This window comes from Aptenodytes patagonicus, chromosome 7, assembly GCF_965638725.1.
Source record: "Aptenodytes patagonicus chromosome 7, bAptPat1.pri.cur, whole genome shotgun sequence".
NCBI classification, from domain to species: domain Eukaryota; kingdom Metazoa; phylum Chordata; class Aves; order Sphenisciformes; family Spheniscidae; genus Aptenodytes; species Aptenodytes patagonicus.
In genome coordinates, this window is record NC_134955.1 from 32,932,337 (window position 1) to 32,945,899 (window position 13,563).

General features: G+C 36.6%; 1 protein-coding gene across 5 annotated transcripts in view; it reads right to left on the reverse strand.

Moving 5' to 3' along the window:
• SIPA1L1 (signal induced proliferation associated 1 like 1) overlaps positions 1-13,563 on the reverse strand; it is a 223,505-nt gene that overhangs the window by 62,051 nt on the left and 147,891 nt on the right. For all 5 annotated transcript variants that reach the window (XM_076344755.1, XM_076344754.1, XM_076344756.1 and 2 more), the window contains 2 exons: positions 5,150-5,280; positions 4,318-4,506 (listed from right to left, as the gene is read on the reverse strand). In XM_076344755.1, coding sequence (XP_076200870.1) covers positions 4,318-4,506; positions 5,150-5,280 — 320 coding nt within the window. The remainder of the gene's footprint in view (positions 1-4,317; positions 4,507-5,149; positions 5,281-13,563) is intronic.

Sequence of the window (13,563 nt, forward strand, 5' to 3'; positions counted from 1 at the left end):
AATTTTGGGTGAAGGAAGTATTTTTAAGGGCATAAACATAAATGGGATCCGCAGCATCCATGAGCAACCAAACAACTGTCCTTTATTGCTTTGGAAATGTCAGCCTAAGAAACTAAATAAGGACTATGCAAAGATCAGGATATGCCTTCTAGCTGTGTTCTTAGATTTGCTGAACTTCAAAAAAAGTTTCATAAGGACAACAGAAGCTGGTATTTCTGAATCAAAAAAGCGGATCTGGGGGAGGGAAGGCATGCAGTCCCCATTACTACACCTCCTTCTGATAAATCTAGGGTCCTTAGAAGTGTATTAACTCCAAGTAAAAGCTAAAAAAGGAGCTGAAGGATGAATTCTGCTGTGGTAAAACTCCTAAAGTAGCAGCTTCATTTTAATAATCTAAAAGTATTTACATATTTATATATGTGGGTAAAGTGCACTTCAATTATTTGTCTAGCACCCAATGAAAGACAGTAGAAAGCATATCTTGGATTTAACCCGTCAGCAAGTTTGTATTATAAATACGGAATTACATTAAAAACTGACTGACATTTCACAGTATTGCTGTGAATGAGAAATTGCCATAAAGATAAACGTCTACTGGAATATACCAGTAATTGCCCTGATATTCAAATTTTTAAATCATATTTGGAAGTAAACCTAAAGTAAGTTACCATGAACTCTGCATTCAAGGCAAAGATTAGTAGATGGTAATTAGCCAGGAAGCTAGCGCAGCCCTACAGAACGATTGGATTGCTTTTTAACACAGAACCATTCAAATGAATACATTTTAATAAAGCAAATAAAAGAACAGCTAGGTGACAAGCAATGTGGGCCATATGTACAGAACAGCAGATGTTACCATGACTCTAGCAATCTAAGGGGAAATAAGGAACACACAACTTGACATACAATACCAGTACAAAACTGGGGCAAGAAGAATATTCCCATTCTGACATTGGATGACATATGCAGATACTGAAAGAATAGAAGAGACAGAGTTCAGCCATAAAAGTGATATGAAGTTCAGAGAAAATATGTTGCAGTGAAAGACTTGAAAAGTGCAATCTGTTTAGTTTATCATAAACAAGACCAACAGATGATTTAATCACTGCATACAAAAACCTTTGCTGGAAAAAAAAAAATCTCACACCAAAATGACTCTTAAGATGTAGCAGAGAAAGATATTGGAAGTCTGGAAGCCAAAAGCAGATAAATTCAAATAAAGAACTGCAAATTCTTAAATAAGAAAACAACCAACTGCTTTAAAACTTCACTCTAATATTAAAAAAAAAAAGATAGCCTATCTTAATCAAAAGTGGTGCATGCGAATTTGGCTCAATGAAGTGGTTATTGGGTGAAATTTAATGGCTAAGTCAGGCTAAGGTCACTTTACAGTCTTAACTCTTAAATTTACAAAACATCTTATTTGCTATATCAAACGGGCACCTTTTCGTGCTGTAATGAAACAGTGCGACACTCAGCAAGAAGTGATAAACATTCTGTGTACCTAATTAGTAGAGCAGCTGTTACCCAAATTTTTCTGTTAGCTTGGAATTGATAAAAAATGCAGCTTCTAATTAGTACAGAGTGTGCTTATCTTTTTCTGTTAGAAGTGTCAAACTGTCATTACCACAAAACCAGAAAATACTTTGATGTAGATAATACAATTTTAACTATCACTTGTCCTTAATGATTCTCGAAAGTTTAAGCAGTAACAGAAAACCATACTATATACCATATTGTGGGAGCTTAATGATGTATAGGATATGAAATAAAGATAATTTAATCTCACACCTTTTTAGACATAACTGACTTCTGAAGCAAATTATACTAAATTACTTTTCAAATTAGGTATTAACTAGAAATAATTTTGGAATTTATTTTTTTAATTAGAACTTTCTGCTAGATTTTTTTTTTCTTTGTGAAAATTTTCCCATCAACGCTATTGAGATTGCATGTTCTTGATGGGCATATCTGGAAGGTACTGATCCTTGAATCCAAAGGCTCACTTATGGACCCATGTTGAATTAAATTCCATTTTCTCCACTGCTGAAACAAAACTTTGGAAAGAGATTGAAAGATATCCTTGAGTCTTCAAGTGCCTGACAAACTTGATTCTGGATGAAGGGCAGATTAGGTTTAGGCTCAGGTAATAAATCATAAACACTGAATGTGTGTACATTTGGAATCACTTCTCTAATTATCTAAGGAAAACACTCAGGCCTCCAACTTCTTAGGATCTCATAACGTGAAAGAGAATAGTTATACTGAGCAGTGTAAGCATCTAAAGATTCCATCCTTCTTTTAGCAGGCTATACAGTAAACCCATCTCCCCTCAACCTTATGTGTTCGCTGGCTCATCGCAGTGTTGTTCTCTGCAGGAGCCAATAAGCACATGCAGGAGAAACAGCTAGTACAGAGTATACTTGAATTTCCAAGAGACATTTAACAAAGCTTTTTCTTCAAAAAGTCCTAAAAACCCTAAATAGCTGGGGTACAGAAAAAGGAACTCACTTAAACATGTAACTGGCTAAAAGACAAAAAGAAGCTGAAGAAAATGATCAGTAGAGTAAGGCAGTGATCTGAAGCTGGACATACAGTTTTCAACACACACTTTAGCAATCTGATAGAGGTGATGAATAGTAAGGTAACTTGATGAATAGTAAGGTCACTAAGTTTGCTAACATTACTGAGTTATTACTCTACAGTACTGGAGTTGAAGACTGGCTATGAGAACTACCTAAGGAACTTATGATGGTGGATAACTGGGCAAAAGAATGGCAGATGAACCTCAGTGCAAGTAAAGCTTGAAGTGATCCATGTGGTACAATGATACTCAACTTTCTATCTACAGCAATGAGCTCTGACTTATACCCCTAAGGAACAGGATCTTAGGTGTTCATGAAAAGATACTTTCAGAGTTCAGTAGTAGCCATAATGCAAATAAAACATCAGTAATTACTAGAGAGGGAAGAGATAAGAAAGCATACTAAACCAAATTTTTTCCCCATCTTCAAAAGTGCACTGTTTTAAAATAGATGGGGGAGAGGAAGAGAGGAACTGGAAAAACTCCAGAGAGAGGCAAAAGCATGATCAGAAGTACAGAACAACTACTACATGAGAAATGACTAACTAAACTAGGACTCAAACTGGTAAAGCAGAGGAGTAGGATAGAGAGCCATGTAAAAGCCTACAAGCTATCAGGAGCTAGGAAAGTATCACTCCATGCTCATCCTGTTCTCATATTCTTAGCCAGGCACCCACTGATGGTCATGGTCAGTGACAATACTGGGCGGCACCTACCTTGGGCTGACCACACATAACCACTCCCGCATATCATGTTCTTAGTGAAATAGATGAGGTTCTGAAACTAACTAGAAGACAAAGTGTTTTGCTCAAGTTTTGCTTCTGGTAGGTTCTTATTTGGGGATTCTCTATCTTGTCCGTTTTAATAACCAAACCTCAAGGAGGCTGACAAAATCTTTATGATAGTCACTTGTAAACCTGTTTAGAATAGCTATATTCTCTCCCTTGTGGGGCAGAAAATGATTAGACCTTTTTCAATTTTATGATAGCAAAGTTAGACTGACAACAAGAATAAATAATAACATAGATGTTAATTCTGTGCAGGAAAGGCTGATCATGAGAAGCAAAAAGACCAGGAGAAAGAGACAGTCTCAGTACTCAGAGCTGTTAAATGTCACTGTCAAAGTTTTTAATCATAAAATTCACTTTACTCATGGACTTTCATTTTGCTAAGTCTAAGCTATATAGCTAATGAGCATCAGTTCCATCTTTAAGAGACCAGGGGACTATGACCTAATTGAAAACCACTTGTATGAAGAAGAGGCTTAGAATATTTTGCCATGTAGTTTGTTTCAGGGGAAGGAAAAAAAAAGAAAATAGAGACAGGCAGCACCTGGTAATGGTTGTGCCAATACAAAATTACAACAAAACATTTAGTAACATGGGAGATTTCTATTCTCATTATAATAGCAGTAAGAAAATCAGAACAGAACTCCCTCCTCCCCACAGTCTTTGAAAAACAATCACTTAGTCTCTTTTAAAGTAAATTAAAATGGACAATTGCCATAACATTAATCTAAAACTTTAGACTGCTTAGAGCTTGATTTCATACATACCAAATATTCTGCAAAACTTGGGGGAAAGACATGCAACATAACTCTCCCTACAGGTGACAAGCTTTAGTTTAAATGAGGCATTTTAATAGACTGACTCTAATCACTTAAAGCTAAAAGGTAATTTTGCAGTTCATGGCAGTTTAAGACAATTCATCTCATTTTACAACTCTGCACTTACCCCTTGTTCATCCAGCTTCATAAGCTGTTCCGTGACTTTTGGAGTGTTGAAGGCCAGCCTTAGGCAATGGATATTCAGCTCAGGAACCACATATTCCAGCACTTCTTTTAGGGGAAGTCCCCTGGCTGTGCAATGCTTTGCAGTTGAAGGGATAGCATCTTCCAGCACAGAGCCTCTTAATGTCATAAGCTAAGCATACAAAACAAAAATAGCTTATACATTGAATTATGCACTGAGAAAAGGTTGATTAGCAATAGCAGTGGAGCAAAACATACTATTTTTCCAATTCTGAATAGAGATAGAGGACATTAAGTAACTTGTTGCGTGAAACAGACAGTGATATGCAAAACGTCACTCTGATAGCTAACTAGTCAGAATATTTCAAATGATTCAACAGATTTAAGTTTTACAGGAAACGAATACTTGGAAAAATTAGCAGTATTATTTCTAGCAGAGCATTTCAAAGTATAAAAAGTACGCTTCTCAGGTCTACCCACTGTCATGTATAAAAGTTGAGGAAGTAATTTTCCTCCTCTTTGCTTGCTTCTAGCTAATATAGCTCCTCTTAAGTTTCTCAAACTTTAACCAAAACAACCTTCACAGTTTCCTCTGTATGGGATGTTATGGAATAACTCACTCACTGATACGCTTACCTGTATTCTGGGTAATATAAACATACAGCATAACTTTGTCAGGAGATTTCTGGATTATACTTATATAGAGGAGAAGGAAATCTATTATCAATACTGAAAAACACACAAACTCCACACATACCACCTGGTTTTGCCTGCTCACTTCTAACTTCTTTTACTATCATTCCTGAACTGCTTACCTCACTGGTTCTGAATATGATCCGGTAGTTGTATTGAGGTCCATTTTCTTTGATTTCCTCTGGCTTCTCTCTTCTTATACTCACAGCTACTGGACCCAGGTTCTCATCTGCCCCAAAATAGTTCCAGTGTTCTTGCATATAAAAAAACCAAACATAGAACACACAAATAAAAGTCTGTCTTACTTCTTACACTTCCATTGTATTTTCATGCTTAGTTGTTGTATTGGAAATAAATTGCCAGCTCCACTAGTCAATAAGAGCATGTCTTCAGCGGTACCAGGATTTCATTCTTGTGCTTCAGTTCTCTAACAAGCTCCATTTATACAAGAAGGATGAAATTCAACATTGCATCTCTGCTTAAACAGGCCTAAAACAGGACACACCTCTTACATTGGCTCTTATATCGAAATCTGTTTCATTCACGTTGAACTAAAGTACTTCCTTCCCTTAAAAATAAAAACAAGGAAGCCAAATGCACCCAAGTGGGAAACTCACCAATCTATGTTAAAATGGGAGCAGCAAACAACTGTACTTAACAAAGGATGTAACTTATTTATTTTTGTATGGAAAAAGCAAAAAACAGTCAAACAAGTTACTCAATTATAGAAGGGGAAAAACCGATGAAGACTTGTTCATAGTAAAAAAAATCAAAGCATAGTACCATAGAAAAATAGAATAAAGCACAAGAAACAAAATGACTGGCATAAATATTTAACAGTGAAGTGTCGAACAACCCTAAGAGTACATTTAAAGTGCTAAGAGTTGAGTCTAAAACTAGCCTAGTCGGGAAGGTGGCAGAGAGAAGAATACAGGACTGGTGAAATTGCTCACTAGCTGAACAGTAGATTATTTGAGATGGATTTTTATATTCATTAACTATACATACATAAAGCAAAGCTTTACATGAAAAAATATTAGAAAAGTGCATTTACAGAAATTAAAGCTCAACAATTTAAGAGATTGGTGTTGAAGGCTCTTCTATTGAGCCTTCTGACCATCATGAACTATCTTGACAGATGACAAGAGGTACGTCACCATGAATGCAGCAACATATAAACAAAGTTGCACATATCTCAGGTGACAACAACTGCATTTAAACATACAATACCTGCACAGAAAATTTAAGAGAAACTGCCAAAAAATAGAAGTCAAGCATTGTACAAGAAAAATAAGTCCTATGTAATCACTTTCCATATGTTGCATATCTGCATATATGAATGAATTTATACATGCACAAAAATAGAAAGTTAGAGCCATCTGAAAATTCAACAATTCAAAGAAATGTTAAATTCAGTGGAATGAAAAAAAGATGTAACTGCACTGAAAGAAAATGTAACCATACTGCCTGAACTACTATATACAGATCACTTCTTAAAACAACCAGAAGTTTAAAACAAGAGCAGTCTAATATGAGCTATTCTGCTACAGAGATAAAATGTAAAATATTTTAATATCACCATCAAGAACTGCATCTTTAAAAATACTAAAAATAGATACTGAAATACACTCCATCCAAAGTGAATGGCAGTCATTTTCCCAATGAATAATCACTTGCGGTGTTAAAAATTTGAGTGCCTCATTTTTCATTCTATTTCTTTTTAAAATTATACTTGCTGGTTCTTGCTATACTTTCCTCCAACACACTAAATGCTTTTCAAGTAGGTGCTCTCTCCTTATGAACTTGTGCCCTAGAATTACACCTTCGTCTTCACAGAGCTGTCCACCCCTTTAAGCCCTTGGGGACTCAAATCTATTCCCCAGTATCTGGTATGTTATTACCCATTCCTCAGTGTTTTCCATTCAAGATTTCAGAGCATGCAAGACAAAAGAAACATGCTTGCAGCATTATAAAGCTTGCTTTCTACCAAATTCCCCTGCAAGTCATCAAAAGCCAATACTCTGCACAGAGGTAATTAAGATTCAAAATGCTTTTAATATCTTGTGGAATTATCCTGTAAATATTGGCGTAAGTTTTGGGTGACTGAATTAGTCATGAGTGGGGAAATTACGAATAAATTAGACCATCCACATAAGCCTAATTACATCTTTATACTACTCCACTGACATGAGCCCTGTAAATGCCATGGAGATCATCTGTTGTTTAAAGACCCAAACCATCTTATTAGCACCCTAGCTTTTCTTCTTCCATTAAGTAACTTGCTTTTTTCAGGATGTTTATAGCTCACCAAACAGTTTATGGCAGAGATGGTCAACGCAGAAGAAGCACAGTCATTAAGAACATGAGATCAATTTTCAATCAGCATATTATGCAGGTTCCAAAACCAGAAGACAGCTTGGCCATTTCCACGCTAAACTGCTTAGTGACTTAAAAACATTGATGTACCTTTGCTTATACAATAGAAAATTTTAAGGAAAAAAGGTATGTTGGTAATACATACTAGAAGGGTCCAAAAATTACATTAATTTTCTGCACTGACAACTGCACAGGATAAAATTTGTATATCTTGTAACCAGTCTAGCCTGCAATTCAGATAGAGAGTTTTCTCAGGAGAAATCATTCTACATCTTGAAAACACATTTAGGAAGGCTGGCAAGAGGAACGTTTAAAGCTGCATGAAAACACACATACAATTCTGTATAATTTGATTAAGCTTTTTATCTAGCTCCTATTTATTTGGAAAAATGCACAAAGAAGTGTGGAATTCTACACTTCTCTGCTAATAGGAACTGTCTTTTATTCTCTTTCCCTTCACTCTACACTGGACAGTTGTTTTTCTTCATCTCCTATGCGTCTCCTCAGTCCTCTCTTCTATTCACATTGTCCCCTCCTCTATTCACATTTACTATGGGGTCATTCATTCTTTACCTTTGACTTTATTCTCTTTCTCCTCCTCTACCCCACTTCTGTATTCATTCTGCAAGCTGGAGTATATACCCCAGTATCTGGCTACTTTTCCCTGTGGTACAGAGTTTCTTGCATCTCCACCTGATTTTCCACTACATCCTGATTTCCTTGCATCCAACCATTTTCTCTTTCCTGTAGCAGGAAAAGCAGTAGCAGAATTTAAGTGCACAAAGCTTAACATTCAATCTAAAAGGTAGTTAATTAGGAGTTTTATTGTAAAAAGGGCTACTTCACAACTATAATTCAAGAATTTTATGCCAAACATGAATAGCATAGAAGACAGCTTTTTCCTCCACCCCACACAGAACCTCATTGAAAGCAACACTTCTCAAGCTTGACATTATTTCATTTAAACTGTTGTTGAAAAATTATTTAATTAAAAGACATTCAGGAGACAACTAGTAACAGCCGTAAGTTAGTTTATAAATCCATGCCAAAACGAAATAATTAATTGCTTGTACCTGGTCATTAAAACAGATTATACATACTTCTAAAAATAGTTAAATATTTATCATATAATTGAAAAGGCACTTCCAGTGAAAGAACTTAAGTGAAAATACTCATTTTCCTGGCAGATATTTATGAGTTTCCCTTGCAAAGGAAATCCAAGCAAATGCACTTTATTTTGAGCAAGGAGGTTCTTTTGTGCTTTTATCCTATTTACCTTTGGATATCATGTTCAATTGATGTATTTTGTGCTCCCAGACTAGAAGTAAAAATCCCAAACATACCGCTTCAGAATGAAACTCTGCAACGAGCATTTTCCTCTAATCTTACTGCAGCATTTACAGCACTGGACAACTCTGCCCAGCAGTTCTCTGGGAACAAGAGGGCAGCATTTTTAGAGCTCAGTCCTATAATGTCTTCAGACTGTTGCTCATGACCAGACTGTTAACTGTAAATTTTCTGGAAGTCTAGCCACATACTTGAAAGGTACCAATTTGGGGACAGAATATGCAGCAATTTAAAGCATTAGACCGAAGAGTTTTTTTACTGGCTGCCAAGTTAAAGGAAAGCTGACCAACAGTCATTCATTATAAAACCAGCTCAGGAAACTATTTACTTCTCAGTCAAGTCTTTCATTCTAAGCCAGTAACTCAAATTTGTCCTAAATGGTAACGATGTTAGCAACTCCTGCCTGATGATGACCAAAGCTAAATGGATGCTCTTGGTTCTCTCCCTGAGAACCATAATTCCCAGGCACAAATGGGGGGACAGAGAGAATAGACTGCTCTTCCGGAGCGATATGCTCTCTTTTCTAAGCAGCACTTAGACAAGCTGATGGAAACAAGTTTTTCCATCCCTATGGTTTTATTATTGATAATAAATAAGTCTTTAATATCAAGCTATAGATAGGCTAATAAGCATGGCTCTCCTTGAAAAATACTTTATTCCTAATAATTAACCTGTTACCTAAATGTACAAACATTTATAAGACTTCATCCAGAATACATACACAAAGCTTTTACCCATGTATGGGAAAGAAATTCAAGTCTCGATGATAAGTTATGGCCAGACATTTGGAATTTCTAAGTACAAAACAGAAAACATTACAATACCATGTAAGTCTGCGGTTTGCTTCTGTCTTAAACACTGTGCCCTGATCTCAACTGGAAAAGATTCAGAGAAGGGCAACAAAACATGACTGAGGGGAATAATATGGTTGAGGTTTATAAAATAACACATAGCAAGGAAAGGTGAGAAAACTTTTTCACCTAGCAGTGAGACCATTTAATCTGATGACCCTAGTTTTCATTCTGGAAGCCAGTAGACAAAGACATTAAAAATTGGCTCTTTAAGACCAGCGTAGTCAAGCTGCAGAACTCCTTGCTGCTGCAGGAGTACTGTGAATGCTAAAGGTTTATGCGGGGTAACAGACAACTGGATAAATGCCTGGAAGATAAGTCCAAAGACTACTAAATACAAATGATACTATCACCAGGTTAAGTCCATTATCTACACATCTCCAGAGGCTGGCAAAGTACACCTGAAAAGAATCGCTATGCCTTTGCCTTATTCTTACCCTTCCTTCAGTATCTGTTACTGGCCTTTGCCAGAAGATAGGACTAGAAGTTTTGGGTTGACCTAAGATGACTCTTCCCTTCTCTGGGAACTGTAATTTTATGTCCAGAAGCAGTGAGTTCAAGGGTTTTGCTTCTCACTCTCTATTTTTTTTTTTTTTTTTTTTTTTTTTTTTTTAAATAAACTGCAGCATTGCAGTCAACAGTACGAAATGAATTGCGGAGGGTAGAAAGTTATGTATTTAAATAAGAATCTCACTTTCTCACACAAAAAGACAACCTTTCTTACATTTCAGTAAGAAGACCTGAACAACTTGTTCCTCCTTTCTGTCAAAAAATGTACTTTTTATCAAAACTGAAGTTCATCAGCTGTCTTAACATGTATTTTCTTAGAAGATTAGTTGCAAGGTTTTATACTTATCACAACCATAGGACAAACAAAAATGTTAGAATGCTCTACAAGGAAAAAAACAGTCCAGAAAGTAGCCCTAAAACAATTGCCAGGTAGCTTCTTGAAATCTTCCCTTGCCTCTTCCCCGCCCTTACATTTGGTGCCACTGTGTAGAAAAGAAAAAAAAAACCCAAACAAATCCAACCCATTTTCCTTCTGATTAATCCTAAAAGCACCATGTTTAGAGAAAAAAAATCTTTTATTTCAATAATCAGATTTTTAAAGTTTTGCCCAGTACCAGCACACTTTGAAACATTTTTATTGTTATTAATGATCTCATTTGTGTGTGTATTTCAGCCAGTATTCTGATTTCACTCCAGAGGGTCCAGATTACACAGTTGCCCTTGGACACAAACAAGCAGCAAGAGCTGAAAGGACATATAAATTATGGCACTGAACTGAAGCCAGCCTTACTCTGTCTAGCTACCTACTACATCTATATGAACTGCAAACCCCTCCAATAAAGAGGCATCTTAAAAGAAGGGATTGTCAGATTAAGAAACAGAGATGCCAGAAGAGACCCTGTTACCTTAACTCAAACAGGTCAGAAATTGTCTTTTCAGGCATTGAAGTTAAGAGGAGAAGGGAAAACGTCATACAAAAAACTGACTGCCATGTAAAATTCAAACAACGAACAGCTTCCTTTAATAAGTTTTTCCCGTGTATAGTTATCTTTTTTGTTCCAAGCTAAATCTTATTTCAAGGTCAAATTTGTGCAACTTTCACAAATTTGTTCTTGTGCTGGCTTCCCCCCCCCTCTTTTTTTAGCACTAGTATTACCACATCTCAGTGCTTATAAATGTAATTAGACATCTTAAGTCTAGACAAGTCCCCCTACCAAATACACCTTTTGAATACAGCTTTAAATAGTCACCTTGCAAATACATCTTTTGCAATGTAAGAGTAGCATTCATCTCGTGTAAGTATAAACATCTCCATGTGAGTTAGTTGTGTATGAGCCTTCTGTGAATTGAGGGAAGTAAGACTGCAATTCGTATCATCCTGCAAGGTTCATTTCTCTCCAGTGAGTACAAAGGGAGTCTGCACAATTAGCTCAGATATAAAGTAGAGGAGCTGAATCCAACCTTGGGAACTACCGTTATAAAGTTCTTTTCCCAATATCTGTACCATTTTTCTAACCTCCACTAAACTGTTTCCACCAGTATTTTCACATTTAGAACTCTGGACACCAGGCCAGAATATTATTTATCACTAGTTTTACCACTGCTCTGTAAAGGGTCAAATAATACGTTGATTTCACCTCAGTATTTCCTTTACATACAAATGCTCATCCATTTGCGTTCATCGATGAACTTACACAAGACTCATCCATAAATGTCACATGCAAATATTTTACACTAACTAGATTAAGATATTTTAATTAATTTGGACCATGTTAGTAATACTCCAGCTCACTGATACCTCCCCCCCGTACACTGCTAAAATTTGAGATGCATCTATCATCCAAGTAACAATACCTGTAAAGAATGAGCTATTACTTCCATATAATTAAAGATTTCAGTCCAGTCACCATCAGCATGTCACCAAATTACCTTGGAGAAATTAAAATGGACTATATCAATGCAATGGCTTTCATTCTCTTTTTTTCTAATACACAAAAGATTAACAGTATGGGGGTTTTTTTGTGACAAGACCTACTTTTCATTAAATCACGCTGACTAGCATCGTTAATGATTTTTAACTGGCAGTTCTTTGTTGATATAGTCCCAAATTACCTGCTTTGTTATTTCAAGTTGGAATGAAAACAAGCTAAAGGATTACAGTTCTCAGGGTCATTGCTTTTTATTCTTTACAAGCTCTAGGATTACTTCAGTAGTTCTCCAATTCTGTGACATTTTCCTGGTTTGAGATCTTTAAAAGTTACCGTTGATGAATCAGAATTCTTTGCTTCATACTTTTAAGACTATAAAATTACCCAAGGCCTGCTGACTTGACTAGCTGATCCCACTGAAACTGTCTTTCATCACTGTCTATTCCATTCATAACATCCAACCTCCTCTTCAAACAAGGAGGTTTCTGCATCATTACTTGCTTCATGTTGTAGTAACTTTCAGTTACAACTGACTTCCTTGATTTTTTTTTTTTCCTGTGTCCTGGTTTCAGCTGGGATAGAATTAATTTTCTTCCTAATAGCTGGTACAGTGCTGTGTTTTGGATTTAGCATGAGAACAATGTTGATAACACACCGAAGTTTTAGTTGTTGCTAAGCAGTGCTTACACTAGTCAAGGACTTTCCAGCTTCCCATACTCTGCCAGCAAGGAGGTGCACAAGAAGCTGGGAGGGGGCACAGCCAGGACAGCTGACCCAAACTGGCCAAAGGGATATTCCATACCATATGACATCATGCTCAGTATACAAACTGGGGGGAGTTGGCCAGGGGGCAGTGACCGCTGCTCGGGGACTGGCTGGGCATTGGTCAGCAGGTGGTAAGTGGTTGTATCAATTTTTTTTTTTTTTCCTTTCCCTGTTTTTTTTTTCCTCCTCTCTCTCGTTGTTTTACTTTCCATTACAATTTATTATTGTTATTATTATTCTATTATTTCAAGTATTAAAATGTTCTTATCTCAACCCATGAGTTTTCTTGCTTTTCCTCTTACGATTCTCTCCCCCATCCCACTGGGGGGGGTGTGTGTGTGAGTGAGCAGCTGTGTGGTGCTTAGTTGCCCACTGGGGTTAAACCACGACATCCTATTATGCTGCTTTAAGTTTTATCACTATCCCGTCTCTTTCAGATTAAGTCTAAAGTTTGCTTGGGGAAAGACAATACACTGGGTGGTCAACAAAATCTGTTCGCTACTTGTAGAACTGTGGGGTTTGGGCACTTCTCTGACTGCAAGGAAAGCTGATTTGACTCACTAAAACTGGAGAGAAATAACCAAGCAATAAAAAGCAAATTTATTGTGATGACAAGATTTCTGCTTGGTTGGTAAACCGAACTGGCTTATCAAGTTTCCAGAAAACAAGAGAACTGGTACAAGGAAAGGGGAGGAATAAAGTCTTCCTCTTTTAGTGCTGAAATGCTGTTAAATCAGGTCAGCTGTACCATGAAACTGC